Source organism: Thalassophryne amazonica, chromosome 8 (genome assembly GCF_902500255.1).
Source record: "Thalassophryne amazonica chromosome 8, fThaAma1.1, whole genome shotgun sequence".
NCBI lineage: Eukaryota > Metazoa > Chordata > Actinopteri > Batrachoidiformes > Batrachoididae > Thalassophryne > Thalassophryne amazonica.
The window spans coordinates 8095599-8120378 of NC_047110.1; the positions used below are offsets into that span (position 1 = coordinate 8095599).

General features: G+C 43.3%; 1 protein-coding gene across 1 annotated transcript in view; it reads left to right on the top strand.

Moving 5' to 3' along the window:
- The window catches only part of LOC117515238 (aminopeptidase N-like), an 82749-nt gene that overhangs the window by 12345 nt on the left and 45624 nt on the right, over positions 1-24780 (top strand). Inside the window, exons 3-9 of the mRNA XM_034175718.1 lie at positions 4093-4279; positions 8306-8448; positions 12004-12140; positions 16360-16486; positions 17507-17661; positions 17738-17851; positions 21260-21403. Of these exons, the coding sequence (XP_034031609.1) occupies positions 4093-4279; positions 8306-8448; positions 12004-12140; positions 16360-16486; positions 17507-17661; positions 17738-17851; positions 21260-21403 (1007 nt within the window). The remainder of the gene's footprint in view (positions 1-4092; positions 4280-8305; positions 8449-12003; positions 12141-16359; positions 16487-17506; positions 17662-17737; positions 17852-21259; positions 21404-24780) is intronic.

A 24780-nucleotide genomic window follows, 5' to 3' on the forward strand; every position in this document is an offset into this window, starting at 1 on the left:
CATCCATTCTGTTCTAGTTGTTTTCAGTCACTGTTTATTAAGTTATCACTTGTTCCTCTTGGTTATTATATTTGATGTATTGTTGTGTCAGGATTTGTTCTGGTTGTTATTTGGTCACTGCTTTTTCTTATGTTTTGTCTTACTGCCTTGTTTTTCTTAAGTCAGTTTGTGTTTAATGTCATTTTAGTATTTTGCTCCATGTCTCTGGCTCCCAGCACTGTTTACGGTGCGGGTGGGGAGCTGTTGACCCTGACTGCGGATGTTGTCGGGCGGTGGAAGCAGTACTTTGAGGATCTCCTCAATTCCATCGTCACGTCTTCCGAAGAGGAAGCAGAGACTGGGGACTTGGAGGCAGACTCATCTATTACACAGGCCGAAGTCACCGAGGTGGTTAGAAAGCTCCTCGGTGGCAAGGCTCCTGGGGTGGATGAAATCCGTCCTGAGTACCTTAAGTCTCTGGATGTTGTGGGGCTGTCTTGGCTGACACGCCTCTGCAACATCGCGTAGCGATCGGGGATAGTGCCTCTGGATTGGCAGACCGGGGTGGTGGTCCCTCTGTTTAAGAAGGGGGACCGGAGGGTGTGTTCCAACTATAGGGAGAATCACACTCCTCAGCCTCCCCGGTAAGGTCTATTCCAGAGTACTGGAGAGGAGAATTCGACTGATGGTCGAACCTCGGATTCAGGAGGAGCAGTGTGGTTTTCGTCCTGGTCGCGGCACACTGGACCAGCTCTACACGCTCCATCGGGTGCTCGAGGGTTCATGGGAGTTTGCCCAACCAGTCCACATGTGTTTTGTGGATCTGGAGAAGGCATTCAACCGTGTCCCTCGGCACACCCTGTAGGGAGTGCTCCGGGAGTACGGGGTCCGGGGTCCTTTGCTAAGGGCTATCCAGTCCCTGTACGACCGCAGCAGGAGCTTGGTTCGCATTGCCGGTAGTAAGTCAAACCTGTTTCCAGTGCACGTTGGCCTCTACCAGGGCTGCCCTTTGTCACCGGTTCTGTTCATTATTTTTATGGACAGAATTTCTAGGCGCAGCCAGGGTGTACAGGGGGTCTGGTTTGGGAACCACAGAATCTCGTCTCTGCTGTTTGCGGACGATGTGGTTCTGTTGTTGGCTTCGTCAAATCAGGACCTTCAGCGTGCACTGGGGCGGTTTGCAGCCGAGTGTGAAGCGTCCGGGATGAAAATCAGCACCTCCAAATCCGAGGCCATGGTTCTCGACCGGAAAAAGGTGCTTTGCCCTCTTCAGGTTGGTGGAGTGTCCTTGCCTCAAGTGCAGGAGTTTAAGTATCTCGGGGTCTTGTTCACGAGTGAGGGACGGATGGAGCGTGAGATCGATAGACGGATCAGTGCAGCATCTGCAGTGATGCGGTCGCTGTATCGGACCATCATGGTGAAGAGAGAGCTGAGTAGGGGGGCAAAGCTCTCGATTTACCGATCGATCTACGTTCCGATCCTCACCTATGGTCATGAGATTTGGCTCATGACCAAAAGAACGAGATCGCGAGTACAAGCGGCCGAGATGAGTTTCCTCCGCAGTGTGGCTGGGCGCTCCCTTAGAGATAGGGTGAGGAGCTCAGAGTCGAGCCGCTGCTCCTCCACATTGAAAGGAGTCATTTGAGGTGGCTTGGGCATTTTTTCCGGATGCCCCTGGACGCCTCGCTGGAGAGGTGTTCCGGGCACGTCCCACTGGGAAGAGGCCCCGGGGAAGACCCAGGACACGCTGGAGGGACTACATCTCTCGGCTGGCTTGGGAATGCCTTGGGGTTCCCCCGGAGGAGCTGGAGGAGGTGTGTGTGGATCGGGAGATCTGGGCGGCTTTGCTTGAGCTGCTGCTCCCGCGACCCGACTCCGGATAAAGCGGAAGAAAATGGATGGATGGATGGATGGATGGATGGCTGGCTGGCTGTATTACGGGTGTATTATGAATGTATCACGCATGTGTTACGCATGCACGGCATCTGCATTGTGGTCATAAATGAAGCGCACTCGGGCCATCGGCATCACTATTCACACCAACAATACACCCTCTGGAGCATTTGCTGGACTTGGACAAGTTGATTGGAGTAAAGAAGCAGTGAACAGGGTGAATGGTGACATCAGTGGATCACATCAGAGCGCAGCTCATCTCAACGATCATAATAAGAAGTTAAATCTGTTATAAACACTGAAATAAATACTGTAACAGCTGCAGACAAGAAGGAAAAAACTCGCAACTGTTTTATCAAGCCTTGACAATGTAAACAAGTCAAATAATTACCTTTTTAGACGGCTCAAAATGCTTTCTGCAGCTGGAGCCATTCGTGTGCACGTGTGCACGACCGGCTCCAGCTGCAGCTTCCTCTGTAACTCAGGAGGTGATTAGAGCCATTTTCAACAGGCAATTTGCAGAATAAAATGATTAATCCGCCACGAAATAATTGTTTTATATAGGTAGCATCCAGCGCTGAGCGCGTCAGCCAGTAGAACAAAGAACGGCATCCAGCTGTGAACACAGCGTATCTGATTTGCATCCGCTGCAAATCAGACGTAATAAAAATGCTTTATTCGTGGCCAATCTGTATGCAGTCGCTACAACTTATTTTAGTCCGTGATGTGGACATGATGGGCACGCAAAATATCTGTTTTACACACTGTCCCAGTCCGCTTCCCAGTCCGATGCCAAACCGCAAATCCCTGTCAGTTGCGGATATCAGCAGATGACGGCGAATATACAGCACATAGATGAGTATGTTTGTGTATGTATGGAGCATGTAAGGCGGATGTCATCCGCAGCCAAAATTTTGTGCAACTCAAAAATCCTGGCAATGGAAAAACATGCCTCTGCGGATAATTACGGATGTGTGCGGGTGTCGGCCAGCTCATACAAGAATGTTTCACGGATATTGCGGATATTAAGTGAATATGAGCCAATTTTGTGCGGAATCCATACGCAAATCCTCCTAAATGCCAGTGGGACAGGGCCCTAAGATTTTAATAGTATTCAGATTTTAAAATGAAATCAATCTCCTTCCAGTGCTTTTGCGACATGTTGTTCTGTTCAAACTGGTGTGATGTTAAATTCTAACACAATCTGTCCTTTTCAACATTAGGATGAAGTATAAAGCTGAATTGTGCTTTTACCGATCACTGAGTGCAACAAATCCCCATTTCACCAAACTCTTTCAACCAAGAAACATAGCTGAATAAAAAAATACAAGTGAAAGAAGCAATTTCATATCTCATATGCAGGGTCAGATTCATTGTTTTATCACTTCATCTAAAACAATGACGTTTTTTTTTGTTTTTTTTTTATTTTTATTTATTCATCATTCATGAAGTGGCTCCAAGTGCAAACACGAGCAGTGCATGGACATGAATGAAAGTACAAAATAGCAAAATTTAACTGTGTACGCATGCAGAACATACATTTTTAATAAAAACAACGTTGCCACAATTCAAACTAACAACTGGAATGTCCTTTAAATTCCAAATTTAATTAAAGAACTGAAATCATCAGTCCAGTTGAGCTGTTCATTAATCACTTTTAAATGAAAAACACTCAAACAGTTGAACACATCAGCAACCTGATACAATATGCAAAACTTTTCATGTTTAATTTTGTCCTTCCTCACGTCTGTCAATAATCACAGCTGATGACCAATGTGTATTTTGCATAACAAGTTTAAACTACACATCTGGAAACAATCTAAACAGGAGTTAAAGGTTGATGTAGAAGGGACAGCTGATGTGGTCCAGCTTCTCTCCAGGTTTGTGTAAAATTCAGTCACTGTCAACTTTTACATAATGTGCATGAGAATGTGAGTCAGAGGCCAGTTTTACTGCAAAGCACCCACAGGTGTCAGTGTTAATCACAGGTTTGATCTGTCCAGACACTGCAATACTTCAACATGTCAGCAGAATTATCACATCTCTAATGCATACTACAATATGTGGACCAGGATAGAATGTGATCAGGTGATCAGAACATAGGTTTCAGTTTTGGCTGTAACTATAGAGATCTAGGCAGACAAACAGATACCATCAATTTTAGACCAGTATTTTATTTATTTATTTTTTTTCCCTGTGTTATCATTTTGTGTTTTTCAGGTGGTGCATCTCCTCCCAATATTACATTCTCCTGGCTGGAGACAAAGACACAGTATTTGGTTTTACAACTAAACAGCAAATTAATTGAAGGGCAGAAGTATCAGCTGTATGCCAAGTTCACTGGAGAACTTGCCGACGACTTGGCGGGCTTTTACCGGAGTGAATATGAAGAAGATGGTGTGCAAAAGTAAGTTACTGTTGCCTACTTACGGTTTTCTGCATATTTATTTTAATTACCCTGAAGAGCCATATGTATTGATGTGGGTCCATACTGCCCCCATGTTGTCAACATCTGAAGTGCACAAACTCAAATCTGGTGAAATATTGTTTTGGCCAATTCACACGCTTGTCAACTTTTCACTTTTTGTTTGCCAACATAAAGTGAAACGTTGACCAGCGCCGAGGTCCTCCAGTCTCCACAGGAGCTAAGTTGATGTCAGTCGGGCATCGTCATGGTACTGGAAAAATTTTCAACATGCTTAAAATATATGTTGTTCATGCTAAAACACCCAGCAAAAGTTGAGCTCCGCTGCACCACCTCCGCGAGTATGTTGTTACCCTCTGCTGGCCAACATCAGAGGCTTGACCCTGCCTCCTCTGGATCCCTTGGGCATGAAGAAATATGTAGAAATATGTAATCAACTGCCTCAATAAGCACCATTAGCAAGCGACACAGTTGCAGAATTACTCAAGTTTATATAGGCTACGTCACATGACGTCTCAAAATGTTGGGTCTTGTTCACGAGTGAGGGACGGATGGAGCATGAGATCGATAGACGGATCGGTGCAGCATCTGCAGTGATGCGGTCGCTGTATCGGACCGTTGTGGTGAAGAGAGAGCTGAGTAGGGGGGCAAAGCTCTCGATTTACTGATCGATCTACGTTCCGATCCTCACCTATGGTCATGAGATTTGGCTCATGACTGAAAGAACGAGATCACGAGTACAAGCGGCCGAGATGAGTTTCCTCCGCAGGGTGGCTGGGCGCTCCCTTAGAGATAGGGTGAGGAGCTCGGTCACTCGGGAGGAGCTCGGAGTCGAGCCGCTGCTCCTCCACGTCGAAAGGAGTCAGTTAAGGTGGCTCGGGCATCTTTTCCGGATGCCTCCTGGACGCCTCTCTGGAGAGGTGTTCCGGGCATGTCCCACTGGGAGGAGGCCCAGGACACGCTGGAGGGACTACATCTCTCGACTGGCTTGGGAACGTCTTGGGGTTCCCCCAGAGGAGCTGGGGGAGGTGTGTGTGGATCGGGAGGTCTGGGCGGCTTTGCTTGAGCTGCTGCCCCCGCGACCCGACTCCGGATAAAGCGGAAGAAAATGGATGGATGGATGGATGAAAAATGCATTATCCCAGTGTGTCTGTATGTTTATTACACCCGCCAAAGACGTAATAAAATAATCAGCATTTATTTATTTATTTGTCTGTCTTTTAGCAAGATTTTGTCAAAACTACTGCACAGATTTTGACGAAATTTTCACAACAGATCAATATTAGGACATGGAAGACTCCAAAGAATGTTGGAGGTGACCCAGATTCAGATTGGCAGACGTCGGAAATCTCTGATTGCTCATAGTTTATTGCTTTAATGTAGATGTGAATTACACTGTCTATACACAATGTAACAGTTCTTCACAATTTCCAAAAAAAAAAAAAATTGAAGGAAAATCAGTAGATTGGACAGTGCCATAGGTAAGTTTCACCTTTTTTTTCAAGCTCAAAAGTTTGGTATGTATGTTATGTATAGAATTCAAATATGTAGTTTTGTTGTTCAACAACAGATAAGATTTTTGAAGGTGACTATAAAGCATATTGTGAAAATTTCATCATCATGGACTGTGCAATATTTTTATTTAGGCAAAAACTCAGTTTTATTGCATTCAACCTGTCTCAGTATTTATATTAAACATTAAACTTTTGTAAGTATTGTACCAGTGAATAAGTGACTCAAGTGTTTCCCAACAGTTGCAGGATGGCGCCCATGCATCTCTTGATTTTTGAACAGACCAAAATATTTGAGCGATAAACTTCCTTGCCAAATTGTCAGACAGGCACCTCGTGCCCGTCACCACATTGTCTCTGCAGCTCAGAACGTGGGCAAAATGTGGACAACTTGTAAGGGGATGACACACACTTTTCTTTTATTTGATCGAAGAGGAACAGCGCTTCTGGAAGCGACTGAATGAGTCCAGCAGCATCCCACCACCCGGCTCTGCAGCCGGCCGGGATCCACCCCTGTGCACACGCGTGAGCAGGCTGGCTGCATCCTATCCAGCCACAGACGAGCTGCTCAAACGGGATTACCGTATTTTCCGGACTATAAATCGCACCGGAGTATAAATCGCACCAGCCACTTTATCCATTATAAAGAAAAATAAACCATAAATAATGTCCACTGCACTATAAGTCCCATGGACATACAGGTATGTTAACATGAAAAGTTCAGATGATAATATTGTGACGGCTACCGTTTTCGGATGCATATTTCACCAGTCGCAACTTGTAATCTGCAGAGTATGATTTTCTTTTTGGTGGCATTTTTTCGGGCCTTCTCCGTTGTCTTGTTAAGTTATCAGTAACGTTAAAATTTTTATTTTTCTATGGTAGTCAGAAGTCGCAGGAACAGTCACACAAGCCTCGAGTGCCCTCTCGTGAGCTGCATTTTACCTACAGATATGTTTGTATTTTGCGGACCACATTGCGAGCCGAACCATGCAGCACCTACCTGCGCAGCTCATGACCACCCAGTGGTGTTGATCCAGCTCCTTCCAAGTGCAGACGCTAATCCTCCGCCGTCGCTCAGTGCTCCCATGTAGCTCTCAGCGTCAACTCTGCTCACACTGATATCCAAGGGTTGAAGCTGTCTTGTTAGCCGTCCCGGAATAAACACCATGTTCGTCTGCTTCAAACGCTTTTCACAATCATCGACGCCAGCTCCTTCCAAGTGCACACGCTAATCCTCCGCCGTCGCTCAGTGCTCCCACGCAGCTCTCAGCGTCAACTTAAACACTCTGCTCACACTGATATCCAAGGGTTGAAGCTGTTCTGTTCGCCATGCCGGAATAACAGCAAGCACCGTGTTCGTCAGCTTCACACGCTGTGGGTGAGGTGAGGAATACGCATCCAAAGTTCTGTTCTCTGATTGGTTATCGCGACCAGCGTGAACTATAGGATGGCCGTCATACTACAGTGCCCATGATGCATTGCATTTCCTTTTCCGGTGGCCATTTAAAACATAGATTGACTCTGTCACGTAAAATTGTTTTGTTACAGTAAATTAATTGAGATCCTACCGGTATATTTTTCATTTATAAGTCGCACCGGAGTATAGGTCGCACCCCTGGCCAAAACATGTAAAAAAGTGCGACTTATAGTCCGGAAAATACGGTATTATGTTTGCCTCTTTTAATTTATTTTTCAGAGGACAGAAGTGGAAATTAAGTTTCATGCTGCTGGCTGACGTCCACCACCTGTGCATGTGTGGACAGCATGTTGGACAGACGATGTCTGCACTCTGGCTTCATTCTTTTCTTTTTATGAGAACACTTCCAAAGGATCACAATGTCTGTGCATCCTGGCCAGGCAGTTGCTGGGCCAGCTAATGGAAATCAGTCTTATGTGTGGCAAGGCTGCGAACGCCCAGTCCGGCTGCGAACGCCCAGTCCGGCTGCGAACGCCCAGTCCGGCTGCGAACGCCCAGTCCGGCTGCGAACGCCCAGTCCGGCTGCGAACGCCCAGTCCGGCTGCCACATCCTGGAAGACTGCATGGACTGGATTTTTAAAATTTTTCTGAGGACTGCAGTCTGTTGCTGCCGGCCCTCGTGAATGCAGGGACAGTGGGCTACCCCCTGTGGAGAATGTAGATGAGCTGGTTTTGTTTTTATTTTCATTGTCATAAGGACCAATTCAGTGAGATTCCACATGAGAAAGTTATTGCCTTTTTGCCTGTTTTGCCTGATACTGTGTCTCCGCCTCCTCTCCACCAGTCACAGTGAGGTGCTACCCTCACTGTAAAGATGGATCTGAGGGAAAAGTTTATCCATAAATATTTAATCAGTTTTAATGTGTAATTCATCAGATATCATCTGTTTTTTTTTTTTTTCCAAGGAAGGAGTCTAAACTGTAACCTTTCCTTGCCAGCCCCAACCAACAGCATACAGTAGTTGTGAGTTTATGATATGGCCTTGAATGATAATTTAGGAATGTTTTCTCTCCTCAGGATTGTTGCCATTTCACAGATGCACCCAACTCATGCCAGAAAAACCTTCCCTTGTTTTGATGAGCCAGCTCTGAAAGCTGTTTTCTACGTCACTGTCATCCACTCTCCTGGAACTGTGGCCTTGTCCAATGGCATGGAGCAAGGTCAGTCAGGCAGCTCGTCTATCAGCCTGTCGGTCAGGCAGCTCGTCTATCAGCCTGTCGGTCAGGCAGCTCGTCTATCAGCCTGTCGGTCAGGCAGCACGTCTATCAGCCTGTCGGTCAGGCAGCTCGTCTATCAGCCTGTCGGTCAGGCAGCACGTCTATCTGCCTGTCGGTCAGGCAGCTCGTCTATCACCCTGTCGTTCAGGCAGCACGTCTATCAGCCTGTCGGACAGGCAGCTCGTCTATCACCCTGTCTGTCAGGCAGCACGTCTATCAGCCTGTCGGTCAGGCAGCTCGTCTATCAGCCTGTCGGTCAGGCAGCTCGTCTATCAGCCTGTCGGTCAGGCAGCACGTCTATCTGCCTGTCGGTCAGGCAGCTCGTCTATCACCCTGTCGTTCAGGCAGCACGTCTATCAGCCTGTCGGACAGGCAGCTCGTCTATCACCCTGTCTGTCAGGCAGCACGTCTATCTGCCTGTCGGTCAGGCAGCACGTCTATCTGCCTGTCGGTCAGGCAGCACGTCTATCTGCCTGTCGGTCAGGCAGCACGTCTATCAGCCTGTCAATCAGGCAGCACGAGTGGGCAGGCAGGATGGGCTGAATCATTGTATCACAAGTAAAAGAGTATTTTTTGTCATTTCTGTAGTATGCATGTCAAATGATGAGGTGGGGTCAAAGATCAGACTAATAATATTAAGTGTTTTGTTGTGATTATTCACACAATTATCCAGTGTTAATGATAATTGATGAGTGCATCTATATGTCAGTCCTGTCAGCGTGTCCCTTGGCTCTTGCCCAGTGACCTCTGGGATCATCCCTAGCACTCGAGTGAATGGATGTGTCAGGCTTGGCCAAAAACCATCATCTCAGACTTCATCAATAACAAATTAGAATAATTTTAACTGCTTTCAAAGAAGCAGGTTTTGAGGGATAGTATTGATAGGTACATGTGTGCCACCATAACAGTAAAAGGTAATGTTTTAAAATGTATTTACCCAGATGCAGGTTATGAATGGACAATAGTATTCGGCCAAGTACACAGTCCTGGGGTACTCCATATTTCACTGTAGAAAATTCTGATATCATTGGTCGATGGCCATAATGCTTCTGAAATAAATGTGGTCAAACTTTATTGAATTTTGGGCCACTGCGAATGAAAATGATATTTGAAATTGTTGATTGGCTCTTGTTTTTAAAATATACTACTGGGTTAGCAGATATGACCCCGACTTATGGCCCCTTCACACATAACACGAAGTCGGGCAAAAGAGGCAGAAACTGGCCAAAAAAGGCTGAAAAAAATCGAATTGGCGAACCTCAAAAAATTCCAGCCACTGTCGGGCAGCTGTGTACGATCCCCCGGCGATGGTTTTGTGCACTCTGGTGTGCACATGCACGAACACAGTGCATGTGCACTCTGGTGTGCACATGCACGAACACAGTGCAAGCACAAAAATAATGAGAGAGCACAGAACATTTTAACAATAATATAACAATAATTATAACATTATACTGTTTAAATGTAAGACAATCATGTTACTGGTAATGATGTGTATGGAAATGACGAAACAAATGGATTTTGTTTTGTCTGTTAAAGTACTAAATTCTTGTTGTAAAGAGCAGACATGTTCATGAACCATGGCCATGGAAGTAAACAAGAATTAATGAACTGACATGAATGAATTGATGCGCTCATATCATGAACACATCAGCCAGCTCCGGGTGTCTAGCTGTCCAACACATGGCGCGCCAAAGGACACCGTGTCATGTGGACTATAACTCATGTGGTGGACATGACATGAGGCTGGAGGAAACCCCCAGTAGACGGCAGAACTTCTTCCAAAACTGTGAAATGAACTGAGGCCCATGGTCCAAAACTATGTCCTGAGGGAAACCATGGAATTTAAACACACTGATTAACAACGCTTACGTTTAATTATGGATTATTATCATGTACAGTGAATGTGAACAGCAGCTATCAAACCAAAAGCACTGTGTGCAACTGTGCGCATGCTGCCGCAAATCTGAACAGGCTGTAAAATCCACAATAGACCTTACAGTACAGATATTTATCTATTTGGTTTCATGGGTGACGTACAGTAAATAATGTGAGTATTGTCTCCATCATATCTGTATATACCACGGGCAGCTGCGCCTCTCCAAGGTGCGCAGTAACACATCATTGCACGTTCCAGGCTCGGAGCTGCACAGGAGAAATTATAAACTAAAGTGGGACGCAAAATCAATAAAATATTTGGGAGTGATAATCACACAGGTTTTAAATAGTCTGTATGAATCTAACTGATTCATACAGAATATCAACAATAAAATTCAGAAACACATAACACGTTGGTCTACATTAATATTAGATTTTACCTCAAGGATAGAGGCAATAAAAATTAATATATTGCCCAGACTATTATACCTCTTCATCTCACTCCCTATTAGGATCCCAGAATCTCTATTCTCTGCATGGAACAAGTTAATGTCTAGGTTTATCTGGGCAAATGCTAAACCTAGGATAGAATTCAAAACTCTCCAATTTGACAAAGAAAGGGAAGGTCTCGCCCTGCCTGATCTTAAACAAGCTTATTGTGCGGCTCAGCTGCGATATATGGTATGCTGGTGTTCACCTACATATTATGCAAAGTGGAAAAATATCGAGTTCATCCTAGGTAAGGTGCCACCTCCTGCAAAATTATCAGGGAAAGAATTTACAGACCATGAGGAAGTTATTTTAGGAGAAACCTTGAAAACCTGGTTCGACATTATTAAGAAAAACAAAATAGAAGGAGATAGTAAATTATTAATACAGCCCTCTCTGACTCCGAATTTTGGCCCAGATAAGTTTGATGATACGTTCACCAAATGGTCAGGGAGGGGAATAACAGCAATATGCACACTTGTTGAAGGAAAAACTTTTAAGACCTTTGTTCAACTCAAACAAGAGTTTAAACTTGAAAACAGAGATTTGTTCCGGTACCAACAGCTACGACACTTTTAAGAAAAAGTAGTATTATTTTTGGCAGATGCATATAAAAGAACTCCCTTTAAGATTGTATTGAAATTGTATAACTGTCTTCAAAAGGGCAATGGGATGAACTCCTTATATGTAAAATCAAAATGGGAATGTGAACTCAGTGTATCATTGTCTGAGAGTGATTGGCTTTTTATGTGCAACACACAACAATCCACAACTAGCTTGAGAAGATGGTGAGAATTCAGATGGAAAAATCTCTTCTTTTTTTTTTTAATTACCCCACACATAAAGACCAAACAATTACAGCAACAGCAGAAATGGAGAGGATGTGGGCACGAGAATGCCAATCACTCCCACAGCTTTTGGTCATGTACAAAAATACAAACATTTTGGATGTTTTACTATTGCTATTGAAAAATTGGTTAAATAAAAAGTATTAAAAAAGAAACAGAAGTGACAGTTTGAATACACCAAAAAGTAATAAAGCAAATTCTTTAGAGCAGAGATGAAAAGTGCACCACTGTAATGAACACACCGCGTTCAGAATCCATTCACCAGTGTTCGTTTCATTTTCAGATATTGTGAACGCCACCATTGATGGAGTCGCGGTGACACAAACGAGGTTTAAGTCCACTCAGAAAATGTCCACCTACCTACTCGCCATCGTGGTTTGTGACTTCAAAGACGTCCGTACTCACCTGGGAGACATTCTGGTAACTGCCCATGTGAAGTTGCTTTCAGCTGATTGTTGTTTAAAGCTGCACAAAGTCTGGAGTGCCGGTGGGGGAGCAAATGCTACTTAAAAAAAATAAACCAAACAAAGGAATTTTGTCTGTGGGCCTGAATGAAAACAAGGTGTGCTTTACATAATCGCTTAAAATAAATACTTCATTATGTCATTAAATTGCAGTATGAACAGTATCAGTTAGTCAAAAAATACCCTGTTAAAATCATGAAAAGTGCAAAAAAGAAAACAAGCAAAACTGATCTGCTTTTATAACTTCAACTTCTTTTTTCCACGTCTATATTGTCTGATGCGAAGGTTAGGGCCCCTTCACACATAGTGTGAAGTTTGGTCGAAGTGCGCATGATGCAGGAATCATGTCCAAACCGTGTAAAATCGTCCATGCCTCTAACGCCTCGTACACCTGTTGCTACAACTATTTGCGCACACCAGCAACTGAAAGACAAAGTGTGCACTGTGCGAACCGATCGATCCCTCTTGCGGCAGGTGTTGGCCAAATTCTAGCTGACACGCATGAACATCTAACGCCGCTTGTTTGGCACTTAGAAAATGTGACCATATGGACCATATGACAGGCCAACAGTACGACAAATATGCCACCTTTGGTCACATATCAGCAGAAATACATCGTAGCAGACGCTGGTCAGTCATCACAGCGCTTTTCTTATTTTTTTTTTTTTTAGAAAATATGTTTGTCTGCTTGTTGATTTTAGCTATTTCACGCTCCTATTACTAGAGAGTGATTGTAGTGTAGTGGTAAAGTTTCTATCTTGTAATCAGGATGTGTGGGTTCAAATCCTGTGAGTGGTATTTTTTTTAACCAGAGTTATTTAAATGCGGGGTTCTGTATTGCGTCTCCCTTTATGTATAATTTATATCAACCCAGTGATATTCAGTAATTAATTATTTAATTTTCCTCCACATCATCAGCTCGATGTGGTGCAGCTCGTCCCTTGGAACACATTGCGAGCAGCTGCAGCAGCTCAGACTGTGTTCTTGCTTAACAGACACCGTCGTGTGCACGAACCATTGCTCCATCATCGTGCATGCCTGCCCATGGGTGCAATGTTTCGTGGTGTGCTTATATGACTCTACCACTGTGTGTCGTCTTGGAGTTGTACACAAATTGACCAAATTCGCACTATGTGTGAAGGGGCCCTAACAATAATCATTTCTGGATAAATACATTCATCCTACCAACTGATCCTTGTGAGCAGATGCTCAGAAACAGTCTGAAATGCTTGTTATTCTTCCCGAGCTGTGGACTGTAAGCCACCTCAGCTGTGCATGCGCTTTGAGTAAGGATCAACAGTTACACCACTAATCTTCATACTAACCCTAACCCATGCTTAAGATAAATGGTGGAAATCTTCTATGCTATATGATATGACTGACATGTTCACATATAACTTGATGGGATTTCAGTTAATAAAGAACTCTGCCATTCACCCCGTGACCACTCCACTGTCAAATTTTGCTGGTTGTTTCTTAATTATATAAACCAATACAAACAAAATATTGGCCCATACCCTCAAAAAAGGGTGGGCTCACTGCACCAGTGGGTCAAATATATCCATCCACCCATCCATTTTCTTCCGCTTTATCTTGGAGTCGGGTTGCGGGGGCAGCAGCTCAAGCAAAGCCGCCCAGACGTCCCGATCCACACACACCTCCCCCAGCTCCTCCGGGGAACCCCAACGCGTTCCCAAGCTAGCCGAGAGACATAGTCCCTCCAGTGTGTCCTGGTCTTCCCCGGGGCCTCCTCCCGATGGGACGTGCCCGGAACACCTCTCCAGCGAGGCGTCCAGGGGGCATCCAGAAAAGATGCCCTAGCCACCTCAACTGGCTCCTTTCGACGTGGAGGAGCAGCGGGTCAAATATACACTGAAGCAAATAAGTATTTGATCCACTTTTGATTTTGCAAGTTTTCCCACCTACACAGAATGGAGAGGTCTGTAATTTTTTTATTGCAGATAAAAAATTACAACTGTAACAGAGTCTAAAATGAAATTGTAAAAATCACATTATATGATTTTTAAAATCATTAATTTGCATTTTTATTACATGAAATAAGTATTTAATCACCTACCAGTGCAGCTTTTGATACTGTTGACCGTAAACTTTTATTACAGAGATTAGAGCATGCCATAGGTATTAAAGGCACTGCGCTGCAGTGGTTTGAATCATATTTATCTAATAGATTACAATTTGTTCATGTAAATGGGGAGTCTTCTTCACGGACTAAGGTTAATTAACATGCTTCCCTTAGGCAGTATTATTAGACAGCATTGCTTAAATGTTCATTGTTACGCAGATGATACCCAGCTTTATCTATCCATGAAGCCAGAGGACACACACCAATTAGTTAAACTGCAGGATTGTCTTACAGACATAAAGACATGGATGACCTCTAATTTCCTGCTTTTAAATTCAGATAAAACTGAAGTTATTGTACTTGGCCCCACAAATCTTAGAAACATGGTGTCTAACCACATCCTTACTCTGGATGGCATTACCCTGACCTCTAGTAATACAGTGAGAAATCTTGGAGTCATTTTTGATCAGGATATGTCCTTCAATGTGCATATTAAGCAAATATGTAGGACTGCTTTTTTTGCATTTGTGCAATATCTCTAAAATTAGAAAGGTCTTGTCTCAGAGTGATGCTAAAAAACTAAGTCATGCATTTATTTCTTCTAGGCTGGACTATTGTAATTCATTATTATCAGGTTGTCCTAAAAGTTCCCTGAAAAGCCTTCAGTTAATTCAAAATGCTGCAGCTAGAGTACTGACGGGGACTAGAAGGAGAGAGCATATTTCACCCACATTGGCCTCTCTTTATTGGCTTCCTGTTAATTCTAGAATAGAATTTAAAATTCTTCTTCTTACTTATAAGGTTTTGAATAATCAGGTCCCATCTTATCTTAGGGACCTCATAGTACCATATCACCCCAATAGAGCGCTTCGCTCTCAGACTGCAGGCTTACTTGTAGTTCCTAGGGTTTGTAAGAGTAGAATGGAAGGCAGAGCCTTCAGCTTTCAGGCTCCTCTCCTGTGGAACCAGCTCCCAATTCAGATCAGGGAGACAGACACCCTCTCTACTTTTAAGATTAGGCTTAAAACTTTCCTTTTTGCTAAAGCTTATAGTTAGGGCTGGATCAGGTGACCCTGAACCATCCCTTAGTTATGCTGCTATAGACTTAGACTGCTGGGGGGTTCCCATGATGCACTGAGTGTTTCTTTCTCTTTTTGCTCTGTATGCACCACTCTGCATTTAGTGATTGATCTCTGCTCCCCTCCACAGCATGTCTTTTTCCTGGTTCTCTCCCTCAGCCCCAACCAGTCCCCGCAGATGACTGCCCCTCCCTGAGCCTGGTTCTGCTGGAGGTTTCTTCCTGTTAAAAGGGAGTTTTCCTTCCCACTGTTGCCAAGTTCTTGCTCATAGGGGGTCGTTTTGACCGTTGGGGTTTTTCTGTAATTATTGTATGGCCTTGCCTTACAATATAAAGCACCTTGGGGCGACTGTTTGTTGTAATTTATTTCCTTTTGGATTATTTCCTTTTGGATAGTTGATCATGCTGCATGTGTGTCAGCTTTTATGGAGGCAGCGAATGATGAGGAAATTAATTTGCAGCTTTGCTCGCTGAACAAGATTTCCATTGTTAAAAAAGGTGGGAAACCACACCCATTTTTTAACCCAGATGTTCTTCACTCACACTCATCTTCATCCACTTACTCCAATTAAGGGTCATTGGGGCAGTAGACATTCATTGAACTGAAAATTCTACTACCCAAGGAGTAATAATAATATTCATCTGAACTGTTAAATCGAACAGTCATGTCAGTGACATGACATCCAAGATCTGTGCTTGTGATCATGTTATATGCATCCAACAGAACTGTGCAGCAGTCCATTTCTGCAAGTTGTGCCAGGAGTGGCTGGGGATCAGAATCTGAGATGCTGCACGGCCTAATGGCAAAAACATAACAGATAGGACCGATAATATAGCAGTAAAACAATCCTGAGCAAACAGTGCAACCCGTTAAAACAACTGACAAATATGGTAAATGAACTGCATTTATTAGCGCTTTTCCATCTGCATCAGATGCTCAAAGTGCTTTACAATAATGCCTCACATTTACCCTGATGCCATGGTGAATATAACTGTGTGATACTCTGCCTTCAGATACGTATTTGGGCCCGCAGTAAGGCAATAGAGGATGGACAAGGAAACTACGCTCTCAACGTAACTGGACCCATTTTGGACTTTTACCAAGAATACTATAACATCTCCTACGTCCTAAACAAAGCTGGTGAGGTGGACACATACTTGTCCCAGCAGACATACAGGCTGAATTTGAGTGTACAGTTGGTGTGTGAGGTGCTGTGCCTGAATGCTGTTTGTTTTCTGAATATCTGTCAACACAACAATCACTGGCTCCTGACAGCCAGTCAAATCCACTTTACCAATATGGAGACCTCACTTTGAATCTGAGTCACACCACCTGTCTGTGTCCTTGTGCAAGACACTTCATCTGCATAATCCTAATCCTGCTGGTCTTCCTGGCATCCCAGTCTAGTGGGAGTCATAGGCTCTCATCTGCGTCACGCTGGTATGGTATCTGGCTTGGAACTCTTTTTCTAAAAAAGGCAGCCATCTGGTGGGCTCAGAGGAAAAAATAGAAAACAGTACATGCTGTGGTGGAGTGGAACGTTCCAATTTTTCATCATATTCTGAATGAAACCATTGGCCAACACGTCATCGTGGTAATCCCACAGTGGTGACAAAGATGGTCTCCTGGTCCCGGATGTGATTCTACATCCAGGATCAAAGAGACACCTGTGTGTGAGTTTATTTAACGTGGGAATGTCGTTACATGTCGACAAACATACAGCCCTTGTGACAGATCCATTGGCTGGTCCAATGGCTGAGAAATCCTGGTCAAGCGGGGGCTGAGGACCTGCTGCAGCCTTCATCCGCCAACTCAGTCACTGGGTTTACAAGCCTCCTCTGTCTGATCCATCATTGAGGTCTTCTTGTTTCACCAGAGCCCTGCTCTCCATCTTGTGTTCAGGTTCCTGTTGGGCCTTCATGGCTGCCATAGTGGCCACAGGGCAGACAAGGTCCCAACTGTATTTCACCTCAACACACACACACACACACACACACACACACACACACACACACACACACACACACACACACACACACACACACACACACACACACACACACACACACTCCAAGTATTTGTGCTACAAACATCACTATGAGGATGTCTGTGGATCTGGATGTGAACTTTCTGCAAGTTGACTTCTGTTGCCTTGGACAGATCAAATTGCTCTGCCAGACTTTTACTTTGGAGCTATGGAGAACTGGGGTTTGGTGACGTACAGAGAAACCAACCTGCTCCATGATCCACTGGCCTCTTCAAACAGAAACAGAGAGACCACTGCCACCATCATTGCTCATGAACTAGCCCACATGGTGAGCCCCCCCCCCATCAACTAGCACTTTAGTGAATGAGTGAAGAACTGAATTTTTATTTGATTCCCCCCCGCAGTGGTTTGGGAACCTGGTGACTCTGAGGTGGTGGAACGAGGTGTGGCTGAATGAAGGCTTTGCTTCCTACGTGTCATACCTGGGGGCAGACCGTGCTGAGCCGGAATGGAATGTGGTGAGACTTCGTCTCAGTCCTGATCACTTCAGTCACACGCTGTCAGCAACCGTCAAATTTAACCCCAGTGCAGACGACAGGATGAACACTGAAAGTCTTATGTTTGACAAAGGAAGAAACTAAACTAAAAACATCCACGCAGTCTTCAGGTTGACAGTGGAGGGCGCTGTGAAGCCAAGAACAAAAATTCACCTTTAAATGAAAAACAAACTCGGTAGCAAAAAAAAAAAAGAAAAAAAATGGATGACTAACAGTGAAAACTAATCTCTCCAACATGATATAAATAAAATATGGTGCATCCAAATTATTCACAGCGCTTCACTTTTTCCACATTTTTTTATGTTACAGCCTCATTCCAAAATGGATGAAATTCATTTTTCCTCAGCATTCTACACACAATATCCCATAATAACAATGTGAAAAAAGTTTGAGAGTTCTGCAAATTTATTAAAAATAAAAACCTAAGAAATCACATGTACGTAAGTATTCAAAGTCTTTGGCATGAAGCTCAAAACTGAGCTCGGGTGCCTCCTGTTTCCACTAATCATCCTTAAGATGTTTCTACAGTTTAACTGGAGTAAACACACACTCACTGCATCCAGAAAATATTCACAAAACTTCAGTTTTTCCACATTTTTAACACTTAGCCTTATAACAAAATATATGAATTGCATTTATTCCTCAATATTCTACACATAATACCCCATAATGACAATGTGACAAAAGTTTTTGTTTTTGTTTTTTAGATTTTTGCAAATTTATTGTTATAAATAACAATAATAATGATAAAAAAAATAAGAAATCACATGGATGTAAGTACTTTTCAAATATCAGTGTGTTTGTTTGCTATATGATATATTTACTAAAATTTCTGATCCAGACAACCAATGATTTATAAAGGAAAATCATGAAAATTATCAGGGATGCCCAAACGTTTGCATACAACTGTACATAAGTATTCACAGTCTTTTCCATGAAGCTCAAAATTGAGCTCAGGTGCATTCTGTTTCCACTGATCATCCTGGAGATGCCTCTTCATCTTATTTGGAGTCCACCTGGAGTAAATTCAGTGTTTGGACATGATTTGGAAAGACACACACCTGACTACATATAAGGTCCCACAGTTGACAGTCAGAGCACAAACCAAGCATGAAGTCAAAGGAATTGTCTGTAGATCTCTGAGACAGGACTGTCTGGAGGCACAAATCTGGGGAAGGGTACAGAAACATTTCTGCTGCTTTGAAGGTCCCAACGAGCTCAGTGACCTCCATCATCTGTAAATGGAAGAAGTTCAGATCCGCCAGGATTCTTCCTGGAGCTGGACGCCTGTCTAAACTGAGTGATCAGGTGGAAGGACCTTAGTCAGGGAGGTGACCAAAAACCTGATGGTCACTCTGTCAGAGGTCCTGCATTCCTCTGTGGAGAGAAGAACCTTCCAAGAGGACAACCATCTCTGCAGCAACCCACCAATAAGTCCTGTATGGTATTTGGCCAGACGGATGCCACTCCTTAGTAAACGGCACATGGCAGCCCACCTGGAGTTTGACAAAAGGCACCTGAAGGACTCTCAGACCATGAGAAACAAAATTCTCTGGTCTGATGAGACAAAGATTGAAAAGTGATGATTTCATGTTGTTACACTTTACCATCAGAGGTCCAGAAACTACCACTGATACCATTAAAATACCATTGATGTGGACTTGCTGGTGAGTCCATGGACCCCTGAGTGTTCAGGGTGTGTGTACTCATGCACACCATTGTTTAGAATGTTACATTTTATTTTATTTCTGTCATGTTATAGAGATTTGTTTTCACTCTGAGTTTAGAGGTCAAAATGTTATCATTTTCTTTAAAAGAAGCCCTAACTTTAAAAAAAAAAAAAATTGATGTCATTAGAAAATATAGATGTGTAAAAGCTTTAGGGTTCACAAACATTTGAGTACCACTAGTGTGTGTCCACACGCATCAGAGTTGCTTGACCAGAGTTTTTAAAAGTCGCCATTCATGTTGTGAGAGTGAAAAGTGAATGCTATATATATATATATAATTTGGAAAAATGTTAAGTGTGAAAGAAGAAATTCTGGGGCTGTCTAAAAGAATATTAGCTGATACAACATTCAGTCTGCTGTGTATAATCAAGCAATATTTTGAGTCCACTTAAACTTCAGAAGGTTTAAGTGGAAGTTTAAGCTTCTCCAAAGTGGCCCTCAGTCATTTATGAATTTGATATGTGGGTGATTCTTTAACAACGGGCACTATTGGCCTTGTAAATGTAATTTCCACCACACCATTGCCTTACAATATAAAGCGCCTTGGGGCAACTGTTTGTTGTGATTTGGCGCTATATACATGTGCTCTGATGTCACTGTTTATCTCCATAGGAACTACCCAAACAATCTTTCATACAAACTGTTTAAAGGGACATTACAGTGCTGTGGTGGAAATTACGGCAATAGTGTGGGACAACTACATTTTGTTTAAAAAAAAATCACAACAGTTGTATGACATTGAATACCCCAGTTATGTTTTGATTATTTTACTGATATTTTATTCAGAGATATTTTAAAACATTAGAAAAAAACGTTTCTTTACCATTCATTTTTATCATTGAAGATCAAAAGTCTGGGTGTGGGACAAGCATAAAACAGCAATATTTGCATATAATGATGCTGAAAAAAGGTGAAAAAGTCATCATAGACTACTAGAACAAATTTCTTAACACACTTTCATTGTAAAGATAACTATAAAAGTGTGAAATTTCCCCTTTTTTCTGTTTTTCATACAATATGATCAAAGGACATAATAAGTGCCTGTAGTCTAAGAATCACCCATGTCTGGAATTCCGTGGTCGAACGCATACTGTGACAAGTTAGAAATCCTCCAGACCACAGATGTCAAACTGATTCCAGAACAAGCAGAGAGGGTGCAGGTTGTCTTTGCAGCCACCCACTCCATCAGGTGTTTTCACTGATTAACATCACTTTGAGCAAATCACCTGGTGGAGTGGGTGGCTGCAAAGACAACCTGCATGCTCTCTGCTTGTTCTGGAATCAGTTTGACACCTCTGGCAGACAGCTGACCATCGACAGTCACCACAGTGACATCAGCATGGTGGCGAACAAGCTTACTGTGGGTGTGAGACAAGTGTTGTAAAAACTCTAGTTCACCTCACATTTATCTTCAGTTGTTTGAACAGCGCCACCATGAGGACGTGTGTAGCAGTAACTCTGGTGAGTCAGGTTGGAGGGGGTCTGTTTAAACGACCTGCATGTTTCATGTAAATATCAGTATGTCACAAAAGGTAGTAATATATCACGGAATCAATATATTACTTCATTCCTGCAGTCGTAGATTTTATGATTTAATGTAAATCTGGAGTCAATACCTTCCATTGTTTCTGCACGTCAGAAAGACTTGATCGTACTCGATGACATCCACAAGGTGTTTGCAGTTGATGCCTTAGCCTCCTCCCATCCGCTGTCCATTCATGAAAACGACATCCTGCTGCCAAGCCAGATCATGGAGCAGTTTGATGTGATTTCATACAGTAAGGTACCCAGACACCAGCATCTTCTCATGTCTCTCAACAAGATAGACCTTCTCTCAACCCACTTCCTGTTACTCGTTTCAAAAGAATTTTTGTTTTAGCATACTTGGATTCATGCAATTCTTTTGACTTTCTTTTTTAACCAAGTGTTCAGTCAAACAACCTTCATTAGAGCATTACAGATATCAAACAAAAGCAAGTTTGTCTTATGTAACGTAGAATTCAATCAGTGGAGTCAACAAAAGGCCTTACACCTGTACACAGTTACCTGTGTTCAGTTGGGAGTTATAGTTCAACATATTTGTAGTTCTCTAGGTCCACAAATTGACCTGTATAAAACACAATAGATGGGAACAAAATTACAATGTAGTCCTCCAATGTTCAATACAATGAACAATAAAAGATGAAAAAATAAAAACAAAGTATAAAGTCTTTACTCAATCCAAGCAGGCAGAGGGAAGTGCACAAACATCCATCGTGGTCATGAAGAACCCCCACAAGGCTACGACACCCTCATCAGAAGTCATCATAAAGTGCAATTCCTCAGTCAGTCTGTAGGTGTATATCCAAACAGAGTAAACTACAACATAGCACTCATATCAAAGTCAACATTTAAACCTTTAGGATATAATGAGCCCAAGGTGTGTATCCTTTGGCACAGTCTCCTATCAGTGTCACCTCCTCTGGACAATTTCACTTGCTCAATACCTTTAAAATTAGGGAAAGAGACCGTATGACAACATTCTGGAAAATGACAAGCTACTGGGTAGTTGGGATCAGCCCACCTAATAGATATATTTTGTTAATTTGCTTTAAAAACTCAGCCACATTGGGTGTGCAGCCAGTACACTCTGAGTGTTGGTCCCAAGCCCGGATAAATGAGGAGGGTTGCACCAGGAAGGGCATCTGGCATCAAACAAACCACCAGGTCATGCAGAATACATATTGAATTTCCATAGCAGATCGGTTGAGGCCCAGGTTAACAGCAATTGCCACCGGTGCCTTTGTCCAGCAGGGTGCTGGCAGAAATTGGGCTACTAAAGTCAGTCTTTTAGTGAAGACTAGGGTAGTGGTTGGCAATCACCTTAGTATTTGTTTTGTTCTTCTTGTTGCTTAATGCTGACAAATTAGACTGTATTTGTTGTCTTTCTGATGCCTGATTCTGTTTTTTCTCCAGAAGATTTCTGGAGTAAGTTAGATGAGGTGGTAGAGAGTGAACCCAAGCATGAAAGAGTGGTGATTGGAGCAGACTTCAATGGGCATGTTGGCGAATTGAACAGAGGTGATGAGGAAGTAATGGGTATATATGGTATCAAGGACAAGAATGTGGAGGACAGATGGTCAAAGATTTTGCAAAAGGGATGAAAATGGCTGTGATGAATAGCTGCTATAAGAAAAGGGAGGAGCCCGAGGTGACATATAAGAGTGGAGAAAGGTGCACACAGGTGGACGACATTCTTTGTTAGATGCAAAGGAAATTGGCGACTGTAAACTGGTGGCATGAGAGAGTGTGGCCAGACAGCATAAGATGGTGGTTTGTAGGATAATTTTAAGGTGAAGAATCATTAACTGTGCACTGTGCTCATAGAGCACAAACCTCCACCAACACTAGTTTTCAATTCCACAAACTTTTACCTTGGAAAAAAAAATTTCAAGGTCAAAGTCCTGTTTGAAGTGACATTTCATAAGCTAAATTAGATGTGATCAAATGACAGGAGTATGAATCCTTTTTTTTGTGTGTGTGGTGTTGTTTTTGAGGTTTGTTTTTTCAACTTTTTCGGTTTCTGAATTGTTTTCCAGATAGTTTTCACCTAACACTGGTTTATCTCTATGTACAATTTGTCAATGCTTTTAGGCACTTGGTTTCTGACTGATATCTGGAAGACAAACAGGCATAAAATTGGAACCTACAGCCACATTTGGTGGTGTAGGTAAATCCATAAGGGCCCCTTCACACATAACGTGATTGAAGCCAACTAGCACATGAAGGAAGAATTGCATGCCACTCGTGAAAAATCTGAGCTGCCTCAAATCGCCTCAGGCAGCTGTCGCCACAACCATTCCTGCACACCAGCAGCCGAAAGACAAGAGAGTGCCCTGCAAGTGCCCATTCGACCCCCTCTCTCGACAGGTGTCAACCAAATTCCCGGTGCCACAAATGAACATCCAACACCATGCTCCTGGCACGAGAGTAAAGATCAGGCGACCACGTTCAAGCTGTCTGTGAAAACTGTCTAAGTGCCATCTGAGTGTACACTGGTGTGACTGTGCCAAACTCAAGTTTCTCACCATCAAATCATCTCATTTAGATCCTTCACACTTTATTTTCAGTAAATGTTTCTGAGGAGCATTAGCATGACTAAAAACCTTCAGCTTCTGGGGGGGGGGGCTTGGCCCGCAGACCCCCCTAATCAGTGGTGGCACCAGGAAATTTTTGTTGGGGGGGGCTGAGGTAAAAGTTGGAGGGGCTCCACAAAATGTCGTCGAAATGAATAATATATAATAAATTGGTTTTAAATACCAAGGTATATATTTTAGTCACACATGCTCCTCTAAAATGCACTGAATCTACTGGTGGTTGGCTCTCACTGCGGTATTGTATCACTTCCTGTTCCGGAGCACAGCGGTGTTTTGCTGTATCTGTTAGCTGTTTAATCTGCACAGTTAGATTAATCTAGTTAACTAGATAACGATTTGTTTCATAGTGTAATCTTCACGTGCTTTAACTAAAGCACTCCCTCTGCTGAATCACCTCTAAATTATTTACACATTATTCACTTTGTGTGTTTTTAGGAATCCGCTAGCTTAGCGCAGCTACTAGCTCTTAGCCGGTTTAGCATGGCGGCTTCTCCTGTCTCTCCCGCACTTTTCTGCTCTGGGTGTGAAATGTTTAGTTATTCCTCTGCCTCCTTTAGCAGTAATGGTACTTGTAATAAGTGTAGCTTATTCGTAGCTTTGGAGGCCAGGCTGGGTGAACTGCAGACTCGGCTCCGCACCTTGGAAAATCCTACAGCTAGCCAGGCTCCTGTAGTCGGTGCGGACCAAGGTAGCTTAGCCGCCATTAGTTCCCTTCCAGCAGATCCCGAGCAGCCGGGAAAGCAGGCCGACTGGGTGACTGTGAGGAGGAAGCGTAGTCCTAAACAGAAGCCCCATGTACACCGCCAATCCGTTCACATCTCTAACCGTTTTTCCCCACTCGGCGACACACCCGCCGAGGAACAAACTCTGGTTATTGGCGACTCCGTTTTGAGAAATGTGAAGTTAGCGACACCAGCAACCATAGTCAATTGTCTTCCGGGGGCCAGAGCAGGCGACATTGAAGGAAATTTGAAACTGCTGGCTAAGGCTAAGCGTAAATTTGGTAAGATTGTAATTCACGTCG